At 33.9% G+C, this 24,453-nt stretch overlaps 5 protein-coding genes across 6 annotated transcripts in view; 3 read left to right on the top strand and 2 right to left on the bottom strand.

Annotated features, from left to right (window-relative positions):
- LOC129804502 (endoribonuclease Dcr-1) overlaps nucleotides 1–2,551 on the top strand; it is a 19,258-nt gene extending 16,707 nt beyond the window's left edge. Inside the window, exons 3-4 of the mRNA XM_055851850.1 lie at nucleotides 1,991–2,232; nucleotides 2,308–2,551. Coding sequence (XP_055707825.1) covers nucleotides 1,991–2,232; nucleotides 2,308–2,476 — 411 coding nt within the window. The 3' untranslated portion in view covers nucleotides 2,477–2,551. The remainder of the gene's footprint in view (nucleotides 1–1,990; nucleotides 2,233–2,307) is intronic.
- On the bottom strand, nucleotides 2,542–3,158 carry LOC129804543 (28S ribosomal protein S18c, mitochondrial). The gene is made up of 2 exons (XM_055851907.1): nucleotides 3,044–3,158; nucleotides 2,542–2,974 (listed from the first exon to the last, which is right to left on the bottom strand). Exons 1-2 carry the CDS (start codon nucleotides 3,069–3,071, stop codon nucleotides 2,595–2,597), a joined length of 408 nt encoding a protein of 135 aa, XP_055707882.1. The 5' UTR covers nucleotides 3,072–3,158; the 3' UTR covers nucleotides 2,542–2,594.
- Nucleotides 3,154–4,005, top strand: LOC129804533 (COMM domain-containing protein 5). The gene is made up of 3 exons (XM_055851895.1): nucleotides 3,154–3,303; nucleotides 3,364–3,577; nucleotides 3,643–4,005. Exons 1-3 carry the CDS (start codon nucleotides 3,219–3,221, stop codon nucleotides 3,953–3,955), a joined length of 612 nt encoding a protein of 203 aa, XP_055707870.1. The 5' UTR covers nucleotides 3,154–3,218; the 3' UTR covers nucleotides 3,956–4,005.
- LOC129804512 (elongation factor-like GTPase 1) lies at nucleotides 3,904–15,528 on the top strand. 2 transcript variants are annotated; one of them, XM_055851871.1, is made up of 2 exons: nucleotides 3,904–3,968; nucleotides 12,436–15,528. In XM_055851871.1, the coding sequence occupies exon 2, from the start codon at nucleotides 12,451–12,453 to the stop codon at nucleotides 15,469–15,471; it is 3,021 nt and encodes a 1,006-aa protein (XP_055707846.1). In that variant the 5' UTR covers nucleotides 3,904–3,968; nucleotides 12,436–12,450; the 3' UTR covers nucleotides 15,472–15,528. The 2 variants fall into 2 exon arrangements, with proteins under 2 accessions (XP_055707846.1, XP_055707837.1); XM_055851862.1 differs by lacking the exon at nucleotides 3,904–3,968 and adding an exon at nucleotides 12,308–12,368.
- LOC129804524 (probable galactose-1-phosphate uridylyltransferase) lies at nucleotides 3,957–9,160 on the bottom strand. Its single transcript, XM_055851883.1, has 4 exons — nucleotides 8,808–9,160; nucleotides 8,576–8,745; nucleotides 7,847–8,498; nucleotides 3,957–4,241 (listed from the first exon to the last, which is right to left on the bottom strand). Exons 1-4 carry the CDS (start codon nucleotides 8,830–8,832, stop codon nucleotides 4,033–4,035), a joined length of 1,056 nt encoding a protein of 351 aa, XP_055707858.1. The 5' UTR covers nucleotides 8,833–9,160; the 3' UTR covers nucleotides 3,957–4,032.
- Nucleotides 15,529–24,453: the final 8,925 nt, after the last annotated feature.

Genomic DNA, 24,453 nt, shown 5'->3' on the forward strand with positions numbered 1-24,453 from the left:
AGTTGAGGAATCGATATGTTGAAGTTGTCCATTTTTCGCGTTTTTTTTCAAAGAGCTCCGGTAGATAGTTAATTACTACAAGATGGACTGTGATTAACATTACAGACTAGAATTTGTTCTAAATTTTTAGTATGCACAAATAGAACTCAACAGTTATTACCGATATGACATTTTATATATCTCAAATTTTGCAGAATGAGCAATAAAAAGAATATATTTTTTTATGTGTTCGAATATCTGGATGCAAAATGTTGGACTTGGGACCTTCAGCGGACCTCCCATAAGTTGACCCTGGGACCATTTATATGTTTTTCTAAAACACATCCAGAATTGAAAAAAAAAATTGCACAACGTGTTTTCGAGCAATCCTGAAAAGATGATTTTAGAGGGGAAGGGGAGGAGTGGGGGCAAAATAAAGGATATATTAATAGTCCCAGGGTCAACTTATGGGGGGCTCCCCCGAAGGTCCCAAGTCTGTATCTCTTACCATTCTGCACCTATTTTAGATTGAAAATAAAACGCCAAAAATAAGATATTTTTAAGACATTCGTTCCTCAACATACCATCAAGACTGGACCCCAATTTTAGTTCTGGACATTAGCAATAGTTCCTTACAAGAGATAATTGTTGATACACAAAACATTTACCAACAAACTTTCCCTTAAAACCATTTTTTCCTAAACGTATGACTTATTTCGGAACAAGAATTTTTCCCAAACGTACGACTTATTTCGGAACGGAGGGAGTACATTTTAAAATGAATAAAAATGTAGACATAGGTTTGGTGGCCTATTTCGGCCACCTTCATAGTTCCTTGCCCTTCCAGAATTTTCCCAGTCTTTTTCATGTCATCTCGTTCATCGAAGCGACATTTTTTGTTATTTTCGTATTATAAAGGTTATAGAATATACAAAAACTAAAAATTCATGGAAATTTAAGGAAGAAAAATAGTTGCCGAAATTGCAAGCTGATCGAAATTTAGTACACTTACCCTACATCAATTGCAATTTACTGTATGAAATCTATTTTAAATGATTTTTTCTTAATTTAACGATAATAAATGTAACAAGCTCTTTCCGAGGGGCATGTTTATATATCACAAATTAGATTATATCGCAAATTAAATATCAATTTCTTTACATAGGTAGGAACACTGGTTAATTTGAATTTAAGTTTTCAATGGCTTATTTTAATTAGTATCTCATTTTTAAATAAAAACTGGTTTCTGTGAATAGGTTTTCTTTTTCTTAATTTAATAACGAATTAATAAAGGAGCTGGTTTCTGTATATAGCACCCACAGCCATAGGGAAAAGTACTCTCCCTTCGAACGTTCATACCTTCGAATAATTTTCTTTTAATTTTTTTTTCTAGGAGACTTACTCATTTCCACTAAACATTAGTTAGCTTAGTATAAATTTTTAAAATTTGTGTGATAATTATGTAAAATCTCTTAGGAAAAATAAAAGAAAATTCACATTATTCGAAGGCATCAACGTTTGAAGGGATCCTTTCCCCTATTAAATAAAATAAATATAATACCAAACCTAATGATTGGTTTGCTCTGATCGGGTTTACTACACCTACATATTTGGTAAAATTGAGTAAGGACGAATAATAAATAAAATGTAAAATATCTATTAATTATACTAGACCGCCATAGTAAAAATTTACTAAAGAAATGTATATATCTTTTGTAACAATTTTATCATTTTATCGAAAAGACCGTTGTGTCTATATTAATTTAATTTATATAATTTGTTTAAGTTTTTAGCTTTACTTACTATTCTCATGTTATTTACTTTTTAATATGATTTTAAAGATGTTATTCATACCTTCTCCGGTTAGAAAATTTCACATTTTGAAGTTTTTCACAAAACCTTTAAAAAATCACTCGTTTTCTGGGAATAAGTCAAATATATTGAAAAAAAAATTATAAATTCAAACCTTACTAGGATTTAAGAAAAAAAGCTTTATTTTTTGTAATTTCAGTATTATTTGATCTCCGAGGACGAATGTGACGAAGCTGAAGATGTTGAAGTGCCAAAGGCTCTTGGAGATGTATTTGAATCTGTCGCTGGTGCAATATTTCTTGATTCAGGAATGTCTTTAGATGCTGTGTGGATGGTGTATAGCAATATGATGCGCCCAGAAATTGAACAATTCAGCAATTCTGTGCCAAAGTCACCAATAAGAGAGCTGTTGGAATTGGAGCCAGAAACAGCTAAATTCAGGTAGAACTTTGAATATAATCTCTTTAATTTTGGACTTTGTTCTGAAAGATTGTTTTTTTTTTGTGAATTTTGCAGCAAACCAGAAAAACTTGCCGATGGCCGAAGGGTACGAGTGATGGTCGAGGTGTTCGGGAAGGGTACTTTCCGGGGAATTGGCCGAAACTATCGAATTGCCAAGTGCACAGCAGCAAAGTGTGCCCTGCGGCAGCTCAAGAAGCAAGGTCTCATTGGGAAGAAACACTAAACATGTCCACGTTTTTAAAAAAAAAAAATATTTCTACGTATTAAGCAATAATAAAACATAAATTGTGCATTCTAACTTGATAAATTTATTATTACTAATCTGGGGAGGATTTTCAATTTTAGTATTTATGTGGCCGGATAGGTCTTTCTGGATCAAAGAGTGGAGGATCCTTGAGGAATTCATTGGTCTTCTTATACGTTGGCATAAGTCCACACATTTGTGCCTTGGTTATCTCATTTTCAACCTTCTCCTGTTTGGCTTTGCAGAGTCCTGTGATGTGTCTTCCATAGATTCTTCCGGTATAGGGACTCTGGAATTGCGACAATAGCCTTACGTTCTTGTAATCTGGATCTATGTTACCCCTGCACAGGATACACTCCTGCCGAGGCTTCTCGAAGGGATTTTCCATGGCTACAGGGGCATCTGGATCAATGGCAGAAGGCTCAGAAGTTGCCGCATGCCGAATGGAAATAGCCTGCCGCAGGAATTTCCCAACCCCTGAAAAGAACAGTAAAATGCAAGGATTAACTACAATTTTACCAGTAAGATGTAAATATAATAAAATACCAGAGGTTCTTTTCAGGAAAATGGACATTTCTGTGGGAAAATTGAGAAAATTCACGTGCAAAATAACCCAAGAAAATCAAAACATAAAATTCTAGCAGTTTTGACAGCTGCGCAGTCACCTGAGAAAAACATAAACAAAAGAATCTTCTTCAGTTTTTCGTATTTTTCCAGAGTTATGTGGAATTTCAATGAGAGCAATTCACTGAATTCTATTAAAAATTCAACCCTTCAAAAGTCTGATGTGAAAATTTTGGTCCAGCGTGAGTATTTCATCTAAATTTCAGTTATCCGGAAACTTAAGACTTTTCCCTTTTTTCCAGTTGCTGTGAATTACATTGATAGTCAGAATTGTCCTCTGGACAGGCAGATTGCAGCTAAAAACAGAATATCTAACTCGTCAAGTACTAAACTATCAAACAGTCAGTTTGCCGAAGTATTTGCCACAGTTCTCAGCATTATCAGGGAATATTTGAGAAGGACACCTAGGGATTCCGGGAAGAAGGATATACTGAGAAGTCTCCTGCAGGAACATAAGTAAGTAACCCAAATACTGTATTCCGTGATGTCTCTGTGAGGCTAATTTGTAATTGCGATGAAAGGTTTCCGGAAGATTGCATTGAGGAAGTGTGCAATACTCTCTGGAAGCATCGAGATCTCATGCTCCAGAAGTACTATGCCCTGAAAACTGTCAATGTTGCTCCTACAATCACCTGGAGAATTAACATTTCTATGCTTGAAGACACTCAGACGAGAATTTCCGAGCCAACAATTGTTTTAGAAGTAAAATATCCTGACGGTAGAAGTTCAGCATTTGAGATTAGCAGATTCATGTTCCATCGGCTGAGATTTTCAGTATCACAGCTACTGAAATCCATGCACACAATTGAGACTAAAGCCATTGTCAAAAACTGAAGCAATTCCCAAGGTAAATTTATTTGTCTAAAAACAATTTTTTTTTAGTATTTGGACTATGTTGTTTTACTGGTGTCTTACTGGACGGAGTAATGCTTACTGCCGTCCAGACTTCTCAAGCGTTCAGCTGCTTGTTCAGCTGTAAGATCTCTCTGGGCCTGGCAAAGCAGCTCAAAGCCCACCATAAACTTTCTGACGGTGGCTGAACGCAGAAGAGGTGGATAGTAAATGGCATGCAAAGTCCAATGATCGCTATTGCTATTTATCATCGATCCAGTTGGAGCACCTGCAAATTGGACATGATTTTGGTTCAGTGTCTCAACCATTGCAATTAATATCAATTTAATACGAGTTTTTTGCCTTTCTCTCCCAATTAAAACATTGAAATATTGTAATTTTTAGGCTTGAATTAATTTGATATGATTACAGGGGCGTACTTAGGAATATCGGGGCCCGTTTCGTTTCTAAAGGGAAACAAAAATATGATTAATTATATCAAAATTAGATGTTTGTGACTGAGGAAAATCAAAATGATCGGAAAAAAATATTTTTTTTTGGTCAGTGAGTAGCTCTTCACTATGAATCTCTTTAAAATTAAGGAGTAAAGGTGTTCGCGTTTTGAGAACTCGATATCAAATCCCTCACTTGACGAAATTTTTATTTTTGAAAATTTATGGAATTAATTTCCACCAAATTATTCACTGTTGGTATTTGGAAATACTAATTATGCATAATGGCGAACGCAGAATAACTTTTGTTTTGGAAACATATTTCAAAATTTCCTATGAGAGTGAGCGAGTTGACTAGATCTAAATCTCACTCATTTTCATTGAAATGTCAAAAACATGTTTATAAAACAAAAAATATTGTGCTCTTGTCATAATTCTCAACGCACAATACAATTTTTTTTTGTAAACATGTTCTGAAAACTCTTGTAATGTCCAACGCACAATAACTAGGGGAGACTGGGGCAAAAAGTCACAATTGGAAAATTTCAAAATTCAATATCTTTCAAGATAAAAGAGATAGAAGCTCAAAATTTATACCACAAATACCGTCCATAAACCTTCTTCAATGTTGTATGTTTCTTCGAATTCGAACAAGGAATTTAGAAAATGAAAAATATCAAAATTTTTAGCCCTATTTTTAAAATATTTTCCTTGAAGAATATATCAATTATTACCTACAAAATTTACAATTATTATCAAAATTTACGCACTGATGATTATTTCCTAAATGACTTAGATTCTTTGAATACAAAGCCGCTATCTATTTTAGAATTTTACAAAGATTCTTCTCTCAAGAAATATTTTTATTAAACACGACCACTTGGGGTAAAAAGTAACAAAAGCTATGGAGCAAAAAATAAGAAAAACTGAAACAATTTATGATGTCTCACGGCAAAAAAAAACGTCAATGCCATGTGTCGCCGCTTGTTGTTTGCATTGGTCAAACGATTTGCAGTCTTTTGTGTGTTTTTTCTAAAATAGCTTGAAAATCGTTTTTATCGTTCAGTTAGAAAAAGGTTTTTTTTAAAAAGGTGTAGAGGAATAAATTTCCTACGAAAATATGTTATCTAGGTATTTTTTTTAATTTACGGAATTCCGTAACAAAACGAATCAATATATGATAATATCCCATGTCTGATACTATTTGCCCCAGCATTTTTGAGAATTGTCACAGAATTACCTTTTAGAAAACGGCTCGATAAACGTATTTCCTTACAAAATAGAGGAAAATTACTTTCACAAAGTTGTAGAGCGGTAAATTTCCTAGAAAACAGCGCTAATTAGAAATTTCTGGGGCGTTCGAGTACTTTGTAAAAAAATAAAATATCCGTTTTGTGACTTTTTGCTCCAGTCTCCCCTATTGTTTTGTAAATATGTTTCTGATATTTCACTGAGAGTTAGTGAAACCTAGATTTAGTTATTAAACATTTCGTTATCAGTAATATACTATTATCAATGCTCTCCTATTACACATGATAATCATAGTAATTATTTTTTACTATGTAGCTCCCAAAAGACTTGAGAACATTTTAACCAGCACGTTCTCAGAAGAAATTTACTTTTAAATTTTGAACGAAATTGCCTGCAATGCTGCAGGTGAAAACGTTAAAATTCTGTCAAAAATGCGATTTTTGACAAAAATTGCTCTCAATGTGTAGAAGCCTTTACGAGATATTTTTTTGAAAAACTGTTTTGAAGAAGTAGCGAATAGGGGGAATTGGGGCATCTTTGAAAGTGGGGCACTTTTGAAATTGGGATTTTTCACCTACTTTTAAATAAAATTGAGCTTTATCGTGATATAATTTACCTGCACAAACAGATTGAGAAGCTAAATTACATTATAATATGGCTCAATTTTATTTAAAATTGGTGAAAAATACAATTTTCAAAGATTCCCCACTTCCCCCTACTTGCAAGCATCCGTAAATTGGTAACAATTTAATTCGCTTTATTGATGCCAGTGAAGTAAAGTTAGGGGAATGTGCCCATGCTTCTTACGATCCCAACCTTAGTAATGATACCAAATTTTTCCCAAGTTTTTCAATAAATGTGACTAATATGTCTTAAAATCTAAGTAATTTCCCCTAATTTTTAAAATATGGGTGCGGTAAATCACATTTATTATGAATTATAGGAAAAAATGAGTTATGATGAAACTTGGGTTCGTACAAAGCCTGCGAAATTCCCCCACTATATTTTTGTAGAAAATATATGCATTTTTATTGTAACAAGAATTTGTTTTTAAATTTTAAAGTTGAATTCAGCAATTGTTTTTGCCAAATTTCGTCTGATTTAGAATAGGCAGAAAAGGCAAACTGGAGAAAAAGTGAGTTGAGTAAAAATCAAGCAATGCATATTTTTGCTACTTTTCAACTCGAATTGTAATTTTTATTAAAAGTGTTTTTGTTTTTGAAAATCTTTTTAGAAAATTCAAAAACGGAAAGGCGGAGAAAATTTAAAATAACTCTGAAAAACAGTCACAAATAAATGTATAAATTTTGGAAAATAAGTTGATAAAAATTGATATCATCTGTAATGTAAATATTTTGAGGTGAGAGCCTAAAATGTTTACAGTAGAGTCTCTCAAATCTGAATCTCTCAAATTTGAACGACGACGTTTGGATTCAAAATGTCAATTGTGGGGTTATGTTAAAAAATTCGTATTCTCTATGAATGATAATCATATTCATGGGCTTCCTCCTGAATGTTTACATACATTATGATCGTATAAAATGAAAAGGAAGTATTTTACCATATTTTACCACTAAGACTTGTGAGAAAGTACGGGAATTTAATTCAAAGTACAATTTAATGTTACATAAATTTTGTTAGTTTTGAAAAAATCGTTCGAATTTGGGAGGTGAGAAATGTCAAAAATACCCCCCGAGCGTTCGAATTTGGAAGACTCTACTGTAGTTCCTTATTTCTTGCACGAATCCTTCAAAATTTTAAGCATTTAATGAGATTCATAAAAAAAGCTATGTAAGCAACTCGGTTTTGTTTATCTTGGAAAATATCGAATTTTGAAATTTTCAACTTGTACAATTTGCCCCAGCTTCCCCTATATTTTATTTTTTGGGTCAAATATTGTTCTCTTGTAAGTGGTTGAAAGCTTTTTAATTCGCTACTTAAATTACAGTTCCTTTCTTTTGTCGTGTATCTCGATTGGAGCTGTCCCTTTATAATAATTTCCCGAGTACGCCCCTGTATTCTTTTAATCTTAAGAAGCGTGAAAAATGCTTTTGAAAGCTGTGGAGTTATTTTTACTTGAATTATCAGACTGATAACCATAGTAATAATTCTGACAAGGTCATGAACGATTCAAAAAGCGGACAAATGAAAATAGAATTAAGAGATTGTAGGATTTTTTTTTCAAACTTACCATGCCATCCCATTGAATAGGGAAAGGAGCATTTGAAGAGATTATCATACTTGGTAGTAAGTTCCTTAATAACAACTGCTAAATCTTGAGATTGTTCCTCGGACAGCTCATCAAATCGCTTTGTGTTCTTCCGTGCGATAATCATAGTTTCAAATGGCCAACTAGCCCAAAATGGCACAACAACGAGCCAATTTCTATTCTCAATCACAATTCTCTCCTTCTTCTGCAATTCTTTGTTAACATAGTCTAGCAGTAGGGGACGTCGGTGCTTCTCAAAGTACTCACGCAAGTGTTTGTCTTTGTTTGCTGGTTCTGTGGGCAAAAATGAGCACGACCAGATTTGGCAGTGAGGATGAGGATTTGAACATCCCATAGCGGCTCCTTTATTCTCAAATATTTGCACCCAAGTATACTTTTTCTTCAACTCAGCAAATTGTTCTTTCCACGTGGCCAGAACTTGGACAATTTCCGCAATTGTTAGCAGAGGGAGAGTTTTATTTGACTTTGGATGAAAGCAAATAACACGACAAGTTCCTCTTGCGGGAGCCGTTTGGAAAAGGGGATCATCGCTCTCGGGCGGCGATGGGACATCCTCCAGCAGAGCGGGAAAATCATTTGTAAATACAAATGTTGAGGTGTAGTTGGGATTTTTCTAAAGAAATATAATAATAATCCAATGATATTCCATATAGCAAGATTTCAATAGGATTTCTTAAGTGTTCTCCTTACTGTTCCGTTTGCACGAACAACTCCTGGGCACAGGGGATTTTTAGGATCAAATTCTGGGGCATTGAGTAACTCAGGAGATTCTTCTTGACCTGACCAAGGTCTTAGCATTCGATGAGGACATACTAAAACCCATTGCCCCGTTAAGGGATTGTAGCGACTATGCTGATGCTCTGTAAATTTACCAAATTTACTCAGTAAGCAAACTTACTTAAAAAAAATATTACAATCTTACCTTTAATATTAAACGCAGCAGACATTTTTCTACTAATTCACACACTTTCACTAATTTTAAATAGAAATTTTAGTATTTTCTGTGGAATTTGCGCGAAAGTTTTATAGGAAATGATTCGACTTTGAATGGCACTTGTGGAATGATGTTGATTTAATTGAACGAGCTTAATCAAGTCAAGGAAATGATTGAAGATTGAACTGATAAGGTTAAATGATCTTTAGTGCACTATTTTCTCTAGTATCAGCTATTTTAGCTTCTGATAACGTTAATTATTGTACGTAAAAGGCGGATTTCCTCAGCTGGAAAAATACAAGTAAACAAACAAAAATGCACTATTATCAGCTGTTTACATGACTACCAACCGTATTCATAAATATTGGGGTGTGTCGTAATCGTTGGTTCAGTTCAGGTACACAGTACACATGTACTGAACTTGTTTTTTTTCGTGTTTTTACGGTTTTTACACTAGAGAAAATTATGTCCATATTGAAGAGTTTTTCCTACGCGTAGGTAGGGATTGGGCGTCAACATGGACATAAATTTCTCTCGTGTGTAGAAGCCATAAAAGGAGAAATCAAAAGTTATTTCAATTTATGCTATTTTTTATAGTTCAAATTGTGTAGAAAACACACAATTATGACATTAAAAAACTGTAAAACAGTGTATTACATTTTACATCATTGCCTTATATGGAGGCAGTGTTTATTTAAACATAAAAAGTGATTTTGATTTGAACATAAAAGAGAGTTTTTTAATCTGTTTTGAATATATAACAGAAGCATTTGTTTTAAAAAAAAAAGAAGGAAAGGGGTAGGGCAAAAATGAAAGATATGCTCACATGCTAATAATGCTCCTCGGGCTGACTTATTGAGGAGGTCTCTAAACATTACAAATCACTATCTTTCACTGTTTATAGAGGTTTTAAATCTTCCTATACTCTGCATGTTATCTCAGCTTCAAATCGCTCTCCTATAAAATTTGCCTACTGCGAGTTGTTAATTTCTTATTCTGAGCGGAGGATTTTAAAATAAATAAAATCAATCAAGTATGAAATTAAAAAAATCTAAATTTTGAAAGGGTAAAGTAGAATTCGAAAAATGCTCGAAATGTTTTTTTTTTGCAATTCCATATTGGAATGCTCATTTTTTCCCCAATGGTGTCTACACATTTTAAAAGCAATTTTTGTCAAAAATTTCCTTTAAAAAAAATGACGTTTCTGCCTACAAGGATAGGGGAAATTTTCTTTAAAAAGGGATTTTTTTTAAGAAATTGCTCCTAAAACACATTTACACTCTGTGCCAGCATTATGCACTTCGGGATTATGCACCTGACGGAATTATGCACATACAATTATGCAAGGTTGCCTACCATTGGAAGTCAAATTAAATAATTTTTGAAATACGCCTGAATGTATGATAGATGCGGGAAATTGTAAAACACTGTGTTTCTTTTTCAGAATAAAACTTTAATTAATTTTCTTAAGATAAATTTTTTAAGTATTCTAACCATTTATTGAAGAACTCTGGCCAAAAAGTACTGTTTGTATTTCATGCATTTCTATTAAGCAATTGAATCTTTTTTTTTTGACTACTTTTACTCCGCTCGAGATTCGTTCTACAGACGATTTATTCCAAAGAATTCAATACCTCTAGAAGGGAGATCGGTGTTTGAGTTATTTAAAAGCATTCGTTCAAGATCGATTGCAAACCCCCTGGTGGTGAGAAAAAGAAGTTCCAGCCATTGTCTACATCTAGTGGCAAGTTTGGAAAATATTCAGACTTGTCGCGTCTTGCTTGCGGTAATTCATTTTTTTTTTTTTTGTTTTGCTTCAGAACATTTTTTTTAATAAATTGTTTTAACAATTAGAAAAATGTTTCAATTTGCTGAAAGAGTTTGTGTAATATTTGAAGGGGGAAATATCTTTTTTTTATCGTTTAAGAGAGAACATTTTGAATAAATGGTGGACATTTCAATGAATTGATGATAAAAAGTGAAGAATTACCATTACATTCCAGTGTGGTTTAAGTTCATGACATTTAAGGCTAATTTTCAAGTATGTTCGAACTACCGGAACTACCAGATGATATCGGATGTTATCGTCTTTATTATCTCAAGGAATAATGTTTGAATAGAATATCGGATATATGGAGAATGGAGCAGCTGGAGTTCTGTCGGATTTTATTTTATTTATAATGAAAAAGTTTTTATTAAATTTTAGAAAAAAAGCAAATTGATCCTTTATCATTTTTATTCTAAACATTTTTTTTTAAAATTCTAACATCATTTGGAAATATTTATATGGAGCCAACTCAGAAATAAAAACTTTTTGAAAGGTAAATAACCAAAGCTTTTTGATACGTTAAAGCTTAGGCGAATAAAATAATATAAATAGTTTTTCGTCAGACATTATATTTAATTTAAATAATTATTTAAAACAAATTAAATCTTTTATGTTATCTCCTGAAATATTGCTCAGAATGAGTTGGTCCAGTTGGCCCATTGTATTTTACAGAGAGTACTATGTACTATTAAAAAATGAGCTTTCGCTTGTGCGGTTATTCCAGTTGTTAGGAAGTAAGTGGCAGGGATTTTCCATTTAGTTTTTCCATTCTTGGTCTTTCGTGGAAATCAGATGGCGCTCTTATCATGTTTACGATTTCCCGGCCGGAACAAATGTTATACAATATTAGATAAATATTATATACTAATAGGTAGAGTAGGCCTACTATAGTCGGGATAGTAGGCCGATTGTAGACATACCCTCCATATAAAAGACTGTGTCGTTTTACTAGTGGAAGAGACTTTTTGCCAGCTTTAGTATTGGTGTGACTGCCGTGTACGTGTGAATCACAATTATTAATTTTATCATCTGATGAGGCCATTTTCTTACAGGAAACGTAATTCTTAAGCTTCATTGGCTACTTTTATGCCTCTTTTTGTATAAATCTTTGCAAAATAGTAAAAAAATTGCACATTTATTTTCGATGTGATTGTGGCAGTGGAACATATCAGAGACACTGTAGAATGAGTGGAACATATTTTGGACAATTACAGAGTACGAATATCATATATTTTTAAATGAAAAATATAATACAAATCGGACTCAGATTTTTGTCAGACTAGTATCATGGAAATATGTTATAACTCCGATTTTGTTCCGGCCGGGTTTGGTTCGTTATTTCATGCGACACATTTTGTATGGGAGTTCTTAAGGCATCTCCCTTCTAGATATAGAATTCTGTGATTTATTCAAAAAAAGCCCTTGCGGGTATGCAAGTTTTCGTGATGCGTAATGCAATTTCGTGCGTTTTTTTCGGTCCCGAAAATGTGAATAATCCGGGGACTGAGTGTATTAAATTTCGCTGCAATAAAAATTTACGCTCAAAAATAAAATCTTGAAAAGGGTTTGCGATTACGCATATTGTGATACAAAATTGCTCGATATGATGCAATTCTGCTAAATCATTTTATAAGGTTGGCAATCGTGAATAACGTCATTTTCACAACCATGCGAAATTTGTAATTTTGTAGAGAAACTGGTGAGGTTAATAGTAAATAGAGGTATTTTTTTGTAATTTCTCTTGTTCTATAGATTATTACAATATTATTTTATTGTTTTTCTTTTCAGAAAAAACCTCAAATTATGAGGCACATAAATATCGAACGATTTAGTGAGTTGCAGAGGAGGAGAAGTGTACGAAATGTGTGTATATTGGCCCACGTTGATCATGGGAAGACCACACTGGCTGACTACTTGGTGGCCAGCAATGGGCTGATATCGCAAAAGCTGGCTGGGAAGCTGCGGTACCTGGACAGTAGGGCAGATGAGCAGGAGAGGGGAATAACAATGAAGAGCAGTAGTGTAACTTTGTATTATAAAAGTATCCGGGAAAATGAGGAGATACTCATCAATTTGATCGATTCACCGGGTCATGTGGATTTCTCAGGTGAGGTATCTACAGCTGTGAGATTGTGCGATGGAGCTGTGATTCTGGTGGATGTGGTGGAGGGTGTTTGTCCACAGACAAGAATATGTCTCAAACAGGCTTATATGGAATGTCTGAAGCCTATTCTTGTACTCAGTAAGATTGATAGGCTGTTTCTGGAGAAGCAGATGACACCACATGATGCCTTCATTCATCTTTCACAAGTCCTGGAGAATGTTAATGCTGTGTATGCGAGTATTTTTGCCTCAGATGTCATGGCTAAGGAAGATATCACGACAAATAGTGACTATACGAGTGCTCTTGAGAATGTTGATGATTCCAAATTGTACTTTCTGCCAGAAGCTGGAAATGTCATCTTCTGTTCAGCTCTGGATGGATGGGGATTCTCAATTATGCAATTTGCTGTGATGTACGAGAAGAAATTGGGAGTGTCAAGGGAGGAATTGGTTAGAGCGATGTGGGGCAATTATTACTACAATTCCAAGACAAATTCTTGCCTATCGGGTGCTCAGGAGAAGGCAAAGAAGCCGATGTTTGTTCAATTCATCCTGGAGAATATATGGCATATATATGAGACGATTCTCGTGCGGAAAGATCGGGAAAAGATGGGAACGATAGCAGAGAAATTGGGAATAAATTTGACTGCTCGAGATCTTAGAAGTACAGATTATCGGATGCAGTTGAAGACGCTTTTCTCACAGTGGCTTCCATTGTCCAATATTGTCCTTGAGAGTATCTACAAATACGTCCCGGCGCCCTGTAGTATGCCCAGTGAGAAGGCTGAACGTCTCATGTGTTCTCTCAATCAGGATCTCAAATCTTATCCGGCTGAGACGCAAGTTCTTCAGGGGGATTTCATGAATTCTGATCCTCAGAGTGCCAATAAGATTGTCTTTATTTCGAAGATGTGTGCTGTGGATCCGTCTCAGTTGCCACGGGAGGATAAGGATAAAATTGTTCCGTCGTTGGATGAGATACAGCGTCGACGGGAGATTGTACGGCAAAAGATTCAGGATCGTCAAGCATTGGGGCAAATTCAGGCAATTTCGGAGATTGCAGAAAATGATGAGGAAGCCAGTACTGAAGATGAGGAATGCAATGAGATTTTCATAGCTTTTGGACGGGTTTTCAGTGGTACCCTCAAGAGGGGGGACAAAATGTATGTTCTGGGACCAAAGCATGATCCCAAGAATATTGATAATTCAGCAGAATTGCCCAAATATGTGACAGAAGTTACAATTGCCAGTCTGTATATTTTCATGGGGAGAGAATTGGAGGATGTTGAAGAAGTTTGTGCAGGAAATATCGTAGGAATTGGTGGATTGGATAATCATATTTTGCAAACAGCTACTCTCAGTTCAAATTACTTCTGTCCACCCTTTACGGACATGGAATTAATTGCAACGCCCATTCTGAGGGTAGCTGTGGAACCCAAAGCCACCCAGGACATGCCAAAACTCCTCAAAGGACTCAAATTGCTCAATCAAGCTGATCCCTGTGTTCAAGTACTGGTGCAGGAGACAGGAGAACATGTTCTCTTGACTCTGGGTGAAGTGCATCTGGACAGATGTATTTTGGATTTGGAAAATCGTTTTGCACGAATTGAATTGAATGTCTCAAAGCCCATTGTACCCTTCCGGGAGACCATTGTACCCCGGGCGACTGTAGATATGGTCAATGAGGCCGTTGTGCCCACAAATACGGATATTGAGAGTCAAATAGTTACAATCACAACGGCAAATAGGAAATGTTTTCTGGACATTTTGGCACTGCCACTTCCGCAGGAAGTAGTGGAAATTTTGGATAAATCCACAGAATTGCTAAAGATTTATGCCCGAAATACCAGCGGGGGTTGTTTACCAGATAAAACGGTCAAGTCCATGAGGGAATTCCGGGAGCAATTGGAGAAAGCCTTCAAGCAGGCCAATTGTGGACACTTTCCGGAATCTGTCGTGGAGAGATTGTGGAGTGTTGGACCGAGAAAATGTGGCTCAAATATTCTTCTCAATCTCTCAGACTTCAAACACTCGAGTTTTTGGGAACCCTTAAGTGAGCAGGGACAAAAATCCCTGGAAGAGAATAATCTGGACAATTCTTTTGTCAGTGGCTTCCAACTGGCCACATTGGCAGGTCCACTATGCGAAGAGCCTCTCTGTGGAGTCTGCTTCATTCTGATGAATAGCAAACTCGAAACAGACGGAGAAGAGGGGAATTTTGGACCGATTTCCGGACAAATTATGTCTGCCATGAAAGAGGGATGTCGTCGAGCTTTTCAGAAACAGCCACAGCGTCTTGTAACACCCATGTATAGTTGCAATATTGTGGTGAATGCTGAAGTTTTGGGTAGACTCTATGCTGTCATTGGGAGGCGCAATGGGAGAATTCTGTCAGGAGATCTCACAGAGGGAAGTGACAATTTCTCCGTCACGGCAATTATTCCTGTTATAGAGTCATTCAATTTTGCCCAAGAGATTAGGAAACAAACTTCAGGACTAGCTTCACCGCAATTGCTATTCAGTCACTGGGAAGTTCTTGATATTGATCCCTTCTGGGTGCCGTCAACCGAAGAGGAATATTTGCACTTTGGTGAGAAAGCCGATACAGAAAATCGAGCTAAAGTGTATATGGATTCAGTGAGGAGAAGAAAGGGACTTGCCGTAGAGGAGAAAATTGTGGAGCATGCAGAAAAGCAGCGAACACTGGGCAAGAATAAATAAAGGTAACTTTTAAATAAATTTCGTATTAAAGTTGATTTTATTTAAAAAAAAAAAAAAGAGTTTTTAAATGTTTCCTCAATTGCGAATTCCTAGAATCAGTATTTTATAAGTACATTCTTCATTTTTGTCCACTTATTTCCACTCACTCATTCAATTAATTTCATTTATTTTTGGCGAGATAATTAAACTATTAACTTTTATCATTGAATGATTTATTAGGAAATAAATCAATTATATTTATGATGGAATACGATAACTCCAAAAATGCTTAAGAGTAATAGAATCGATTTTCGGACAAAAATTGTTTATCGATTCAAGACCGATTGGAACCGGTTCAGGCTTGTTAGGAATTTCAAAACCTTGCCGAGGAGCCTAAACATGAGACGCATGAGACCACTCGATAGAGAAATACACTATCTAGAGCCACTTACACCTTTGACCTTGAAAAATCGTTATTAAGAATAGTTCAAAGGTATTTTCGTATATGGATGAAATGTTCGCTTATTTATTATTATTAAGGTAAAGTGCTCTCACTCGACCAGTTCCTCGACTCGACCGGTAGAGTTATTTATTCAATTTATTTATATTTGAAATAATATTTAGAGGGTATGATCTAACAATAGGTCAATTATTACATAAATCAGGGGCCCATCAAGCCTAATAAAAAGTGAAGAAATTTTTTCACTTTTCCTTATAAAAATTTTGCAGATATTGCACCGCGACAAACAAATTTCCTCGTAGTTCTTGTATTATTTCGGCGAGCATTATGAAATATGTATTTTTAGATAGCTCTTGATGCACAATTTTGAAATATATCAGACTGATAAGTCAATTCTCTTTAGGAAAAAACTTGCCAATACTCTTCAGTGCCTCTATGCAAAAATGTATGGAAAAATGAAACGTCGAGAGGCCCCTGCATAAATAATACAAATCAGTGACAATTTCACAGAAACTGACGAAATTGACCATCAAAAATTCAAAAATTAAAATTTTGAAAACAGCTAACATATTTACAAACAAAAGTTATTGTGCGTTGAACTTTAAGGTGTGGTGATCACAAAGCAGGCCCAGGCACTGTGATTGACCTATTGTACCTATCCTCTTTATTTGTTAGTAAGGACAGAACCACATTGACAGCCAAATACTCACCATCACCGTCAAAGCCTTACCATTTTTCCTTAATTTATTGCAATTCTTACGCAAATTCTCGATTACCGTATTACCTTATCTCACATTCGGTGGCACTATAAGAAAATAATATAAGAAAATTAAAGAAATAAAAATAAAACGAAAATTCGATAAACGCTGAGCAAAAAAAACTAACTATATAATCTAAGAGAAATTCATCGTACAGTTTTTTTTTGCTCACCGTTTATCGCATTTTCGTTTTATTTCTTCAATTTTCTTATATTATTTTCTTATAGTGCCACCGAGTATGAGAGAAGGTAATACGGTAATAGAGAATTAGCGTAAGAATTGCAGTGAAAGTGCGTAAATTAACTAAATACGGTGAGGCTACGGCGAGCATTTTATTGTCAATGTGATTCTGACCTTAACGTAATTATAATCAAAATAATGATCAGATTACATTTTCATCCGCGTCCAACTGATCTTTCCATTAAAGTCTAGAAACGGCTTAGTTAGTGTGAAACTGATGGAAATTTAGTCAAAATTTGATTATAATCGTGTTAAACCGTCTCACAGCTTAAGGCATTAGATTCCTAGAGTTAAGACTGCGGTAGGGGAAAGCGCGCTACCTTCGGACGACTCAAGCTTCGGACAATTCAATTTATTTTCTATGTTCCTTACGGATTTCACCCATAGTTCTTTTCTGAAAATTTGAAGCATTGGACTAGCAATTAAATTATAATATTATAATGAGCCAAATTCATTTATAACACATTGAAAAAAATTATTTGTGCGAAGCATGAATCGTCCGAAGGTAGCGTGCTTTCCCCTACTATATAAATTTTCTCACAGAATTGGAGAATGAGACATTTTCGAGGATATTCCGATCGTATCGTCTTTAAGGGCTTCCACATATACTCTAAGAATTTTTCATCAAAACACTTAATTTTTACAAAAAAATCGCAATTTGTGTAGGCCATAAGATATTTTGAGGTCCTTTTTTCCTTTCCTTCTGCTACAAAATTCAACTAACAGTGTATTTATCGTAAGATATTTGATAAGTTTTTCTGGATTTCATGTATCTTTCCGATTCTACGTGCAAGAACATACTTAAAGTAAACCAGTTAAATTAATTAAAGTTACCCAGAGTACTTTTTCCTAAGATGCTTCTGTGATGCACCTTTTCAGTGCGTGGCATAAGTGATATATTAGATTTATTAAATATTAGATTTAGTGCATGGAAGCACGAATTGGTTCAAAAAACTGATACTCAATGGGTCAAGTAGTAGAGTACTCGCTCAGGTTCGAATCTTCTTTAGGATACCTTGATTTTTAAGGCGTTCGAATTGTATATAGTGAGTTTGACTGCACTTGATTCCACGGAGAATGGGACTGTTAACATCATCTTCTGTCTTTCGATTGGATTCAAAATAACACGGCATCGTTCTATCCCAATTGATTGATGAGTTGGCGCCCGGGGAGGGACTCTCGGTAGCTCAATTCGTCCTATGTAGACTAAGTCAGAGAATCTGATTAAAATGAAAACAGTCATTTGGCGCAAAAAAAGCAGAAAATAGGTCAAATAAGAATACATGGGTTAAGTGGTAGAGTACTCGCTCAGGTTTGAATCTCCTTTAAATTACCTACCCTGATTTTTTAGGCGTTGAAGGTGTTCGAATTGTTTACAGTGAGTTTGACTGCACTTGATTGCACGAAACATGAAGCATTCCGTTTTTCTCACTGAGGCCCGAAGGAGAACATCTCAGGATTCAGGGTCAGCAGACCTTCTGTTTGCACTTACAATCATTTCCTTTAATGAGCCAAAAATTAAGGCTCCTCAGGAGGTTCTTAAGTATCGATTACGTACATGAAGATGAAAGAAGCTTGGCACAAAACTTTCTTCCTGATCGATGGTCTTAACATCGTTCAGGTGGATTGCAAAACTCCAAATACAAAATTCCTATATTTTTCATCGATCCTTCCTTTCCGTCACCACTTCAAAGCCTTCCTGGAAGATCTTCATATCTATTCTTTTCGTAGAGTTAATCATAATAAGAATATCTTCGGCGTTGTGAAAGATAGATTTTAATAGCATAATCTTAAATAAATCTCACCTATATTTTTTCATGATGTGTGTAACTTAAGACTAGCTATTAAAATATTATATATCAACAACTTAGAATATAACTCGAATAACTCGATTTTTTAAAAAAAAAAAGTCGTTTTATTCGCTTTTTGGATACTTCTTTATACCCTCTAGCTTCCCAGTGAATATTATACTTGAAAGATAATAATTCTTTTCAAAATTATAGAGAATTCAAATATCAAAAATCCTCTACTCTCTGCATGTAAAATCTCAGTTTCAAACCGCTCTTCTGTAAAATTTGCCTACTGCGAGTTATTCGTTTCTTATTCTGAGCGATCGATGTTGTCATAGATAGGTCAGAATCATTAAAGGAATATGGGAAAAATATGAAGTGTTTGAAGCAAGAGTGGGTACGAATCCTGACAGCTTTCTCCTAATACTTTTCTCATACTTTAATAGTTTTAATATGAAGAGATTTTGATTTATATTCTCAGTATTTATTAAATTTTAAAGTTTTTAGAAATCCAATGAATTTTCTAGAAATTATTTGAAAAAAAAAACATAAAAGATCGTTAAAAGCAAATAAAATAATAAAAAATACCAAGAACCATGAAATATGAAAGCATTTCACATTTCATGTTTGAAAGTAAAATCAGCGTATAGTTTTTTTTATAAAATTTAATAAAATAAAATTTAGAAAGTTAAATAGGTCTACAAAATTGTGACTTAATTAAAAATAGAAACTGTAAATTTGAGCACTAATAATAATGATAAATCAATAATTGAACAATAATGTGAATTAAATTGAAGATCCGAAGAAATATTTGCGACTGCATTTTCTGCACAGTTCTGTAATTCTGTAACTCTCATCCACTTGCAAAATAATTTCTTCATCAAAATTCACCCACCATCAAAAGTGATATTCCTGGAAAACAATTATTTTCTCAAGTGCTTATTTAGAGAGCTTTCTTTATGGCTCCCTATCTCTGTGCAAAATTGATTATTTTGCGTTGTCTTATCAAAAGATTCACAGGCAACTCATACACAGTAAATAGTCTGACGATCAAATAGAGATTTTTGATACCAAATAACTTAGAGTACAGGAACTTTAAAACAGGGTTATCAACACAACTGCTAAGATTGCATTGATAGTGCGCTAAAGAAATTAACTTAACAATCATTTTGTACCATTTTGTACTAATTATTTCTATGCGAAATTGTGGTGAAAAATTATCAATTTGCGATCAAAAGAAAGGAAATTAATCAAACCAGAAATTGCAGAAAAAAAGCCAATTTAATATGGGTTTGTTGTACGGGAAATGTCGCGTGGGGAGCAAATTATGAAAGTATCACTGTTACTTTTCAATGCCATCGCCTGTTACGAAATTGTGTAGTAAAGCCCCATTATGTCTACACAGAAGCCCACCAGTTTCCTGAAATATGTCTCGAGAACCTCTCAAGAGTTGCTCCAAACTGATCAAACAGTCATGAAATATTTTTACTTAAAAATCATTCGCTCTTCATTATTGATGAAGCATTCAACATTCATTATAGCAGTAAATGTTGATATGGAGAAAGAAATGCTTCTCTGTGATAAATATCAATAATTCTGGGAAACCTTGAGTGTGTGGACAACTTTCCGCGAAAATGTCAAAAACTCTAGTTTTAACACAGGAAGAAGAGATTTTCAGAAGTGTCATGGTCAATCTTTAAAGCAGAAAGTTGTCTGGAAAATTCCTCCATCAAATTACGAGAGGTTTTATAGGTTCAAGCTCTTTACCTCCGAAGTGAATGAATCATCTTTCAGTATTCGAAAACATTTGATGAACTTTAATTTATCATGCATTGAGAAATATGTATTAAGGTGTGCTTAAGTGGATTGATGTGTTATGCAGGTAAAGGGGAGAAATATTATCATGCTGCATCAAATATTCATAATTCGTTGTACATTTGTGGTCGTTAAGAAATTTTATTTATTTATTTTTTTGATCATTTTTTGGATCATTAATCTTCATCGACAAAACAAAGGTGCTAAACGTCGAAAAAATGCAGTTGTGCTTCAGTTTTAATTAATAACTTTTGGTGAATTTAGCACAAAGCAAAAAAAAAAGAATCAGACAAATGTTTTTGGATGTGATTCAAAAATTTTCCATTTAAGTATAATACCCGAGTAAACAAATATTTCAAAAATATGCATAATGGGTCCAGATTAAATAAGCTTTATAATTCTCTGAAGCTCTAGTGCTCTAGTCATTCAGAGAATGCGATGAGACAAAAAAAAATTTTTGGGGTATTAATTATACCCTCCTAAATTCACTATTTAGTATTTTATGCAAGGACTTAATCTGAAGAATTCAGTCGTTGGGGTCCTGATTTTTGGAGACAGTTTACAAAAAAAAAAAACGTTACTGTTCGGTGGCCAAGATTTCTCAGAGTATATATTCATTGGACATCAAAAAACTGAATTATTTCCTCTAGGGTAAATTTCTTAATTAAAAACCATTTCCAGACGGTTTAGCTTTGACCGAAGATTCAACACATTAAGTTCATATTTTTTCTGAAGAGAATTACATAAATTTGCTCCTTGACTCTTCTAGAATGTTACTGTTTAGTGAAAATTCTTTAGATATAATTTGAAAACTTCTTAAATACAAGAAAAATACGCGAGTGTAAAATACTTCTATTGGAAACAAATTAATCCAAATGGAGACAAGGGAAAGTTTCTAATTGGAGACAAACAGTGCAAGTGCGACGAAAGGCTTCAAAAACCTTGTTGAGTTGCTCCTGAGTGCAGGATTTGTTCTTATTCCTGGTCTTTTTTTCTTTCCCATCTAAAACAATAAGAAAATCTCTCCAAAAAATCATATTTCCGGGGTTTCCTATTGAAGCATTTGCAGACACTTCAGAAAAACCCTTTCTGTTCACGGAATAGGTAATTATTTCATTTGAAAACTTCCGTTAACAATTAAGATTAACACTGAATTTAACTGAAATTATCCAGAAATATGACATAAATGTTAAACAAAATGATTAAACAACAGTTACCTTATTGTGCTTTTCATTGGAAAACATGGTCGATCGATGAAAAATTCGATGGTGAAAGGGTACACTTTTAATTTTTCTGTAAAATTAACAAATTAAAATTTGTGAATATAATTGGATTTTCGCTTTATTTGGAGCAAAATTAACTAAATAATGAAACCGTGGCATAGAAAATATAAAAATATAATAATTTAGTACTGTATTTATCGTAAAAACAATGACGTTTCCATTTGGAGTAGTGAAAAATTTCCATTTGGAGCAGGTTTTGAATTAGCTTAATTTACCCTAAGCTGATGAGCTAAACTCGTACTTGAACGGTAGAGTTTTTTTTACCTTTATCACAACCTTTTTTACATGACATAATCTGATGTAAGATATGCCGAAAATTGTATTTTTTTTTTGTTTAAAATTCTGCCAAAAATCGAAATTTCATTTTAAGAAAAAGTACAGTTCAAGTATCAGTTTAACTCATCAACTACCAGAAAATATTTAGTTTTTTGACCGCAGATGAATAGGGTAAGTGTGCCAAATTCCGGCTAGCTTGTAATTTCGGCCACATTTTTTGTTCCTCGAATTTCATTGAATTTTTAATTTTTGCATACTCTAGAAATAATACAATGAAAAAAATAACAAAAAATGTCGCTTCGACGAATAAGATGATCTAAATACGACATTAGAAGAATTCCAGAAGGGCAAGGAACTGTGAAAATAAACGTGGCCGAAATAGGCCAAAAATATGCATTTTTTGCACATATTTATGCATTTTAGAATGTATTAAGAGTGAATTTAGAGAAAATAAAGACGATAGACTGCCTATAGGCAGTATACAAGGTTCCAAGGAACACTCCTTATAAAAAAGTAACAAATAATTTCAATTTATATTAAAAATATTACATTTCAAACATAAGACTTTGGGGCTTCCATGCAACTATGCCGAAATTTGGTACACTTACCCTATACTCTTGAGAAATTTTGTCCACCTAAAAGTTATTGTTTTTAAACCGCCTCCAAAAATTAGGTTCCAACGGCTGAATTTTTAAAATTTGTAAATGAAAATTTCAGAAAATATATTTAAAATGTTGTGCTTAAGAGCTCAAATTAAATAATTTTTTATATTGTCGAAAAATAAAAGCAAATTTTTTCTTGAAAACATTATGAGTTCTCGGAATATCTATTTCTAAAATTTTTAATCAGAACTTATACAATCTTCAGACCCAATACGAGTTTCAGTCCTAAGGTTGTGGCTTAAATTTTCAAACCTCTTTAGGTAAGATTTTTGGAAAATATTTTACTTGGGATTCAATATAACCGAATCTCGTAAAAAATCTTATTAAGTAATTTAAAATCTTTTTGATTCGCTTTAACCAGTTTTTCGTTTATAGCTCTTTCCGGACCGCAGCATATGCTGCAAGCCAATTTCACAATTTTTTAATCAAAAATATCTAAGCTCAGGAATTAATTGAGGTCCTACAAAAAATATTTCACATTTGGACATCCTTATAGTATGTAATCATCCACAAGAATCGGATTTTTATCAATTCTGAATAATTAAAAAAAAACATTGTTTTTCATAGAATATTCATATGCTTCTTTGGGTACTACAGTCCCAAAAGAGACAAAAGAGATAGAAGAAAGTATCCAAATGACATATTTTGTAAAACATTTTTTATTTTTTAACTTTGTCGTAGTTAATTTTCTCTATACTAACGACAAAAATATGCTTTTCAATTTTTTTTCTAAAAGCTGTGTTTGACGATAAAGGTATATTCGCTGCTGTCCCTGACTATGTTTACTTCATTTCATTTCATTTTATTGAGGGGTTTTCGTCATTGTTGGCGATTCCCCTAAAGATGACTATGTTTACTAAAACCCAAAACAAGTTTCAGAATTTTTTTTTTTAAAACGCATTTTTCAAATGAATCAAATACATATTTTTATCACATTTTACCTTCTGGTGTAATTCCTCCATCATTCCGCCAAGAACGCTGATGATTGCTATTTCCATTTCGGCTTACCACTGTTTAGGGCTACTAAACACTAAGGGCACTTAATGGTCTCTACATACTTGAGAAATGTATGTCCATTTCGACGACTCAGAATATAGTGTAAGTGTACCCAATTTCGGCATAGTTGCGTGTAAGCGCCAAAGTCTTAAGTTTAAAAGGTAATATTTTTCATACAAATTGAATTTTTGTAATTTCTTTTTAAGGAATGTTGCTTCGAACCTTGTAGTTTGTTTGTCTTTGTTTTCTCTAAAATTATTCTGAATATATTTTAAAATTAATAAAATATAGACATAGAAAAATATTTCGGCCACCTTGATTCTCATAGTTCTTCCGGAATTTTTCCAAAGTCTTTTTCACATCATCTCGTTTATCGAAGTGACATTTTTTTTGTTTTTTTTTGCGTTGTATAATGTGTAGAGTATGCAAAAATTAAAAAAAAAAATCATGTAAACTTGAGGAACAAAGAAGTGGCCGAAATTGCAAGTTGGCCGAAATTTGGTACAGTTACCCTAAGTCGAACAACTCGATGTTTTACAAAAATCGTTTTATTCGCTTTTTGGATACTTTTTATATCCTCTACCTTCCCTTTGAATATTATACTTGGAAGATAATTATTATCAAGGTTATACAGATTTTAAATCTTTTTTTCAACTGTTTAGGGTAAGTGTGCCAAATTCCGGCCAGCTTGAAATTCCGGCCACCTTTTTTGTTTCTCGAATT

Source organism: Phlebotomus papatasi, chromosome 1 (assembly GCF_024763615.1).
Source record: "Phlebotomus papatasi isolate M1 chromosome 1, Ppap_2.1, whole genome shotgun sequence".
NCBI classification, from domain to species: domain Eukaryota; kingdom Metazoa; phylum Arthropoda; class Insecta; order Diptera; family Psychodidae; genus Phlebotomus; species Phlebotomus papatasi.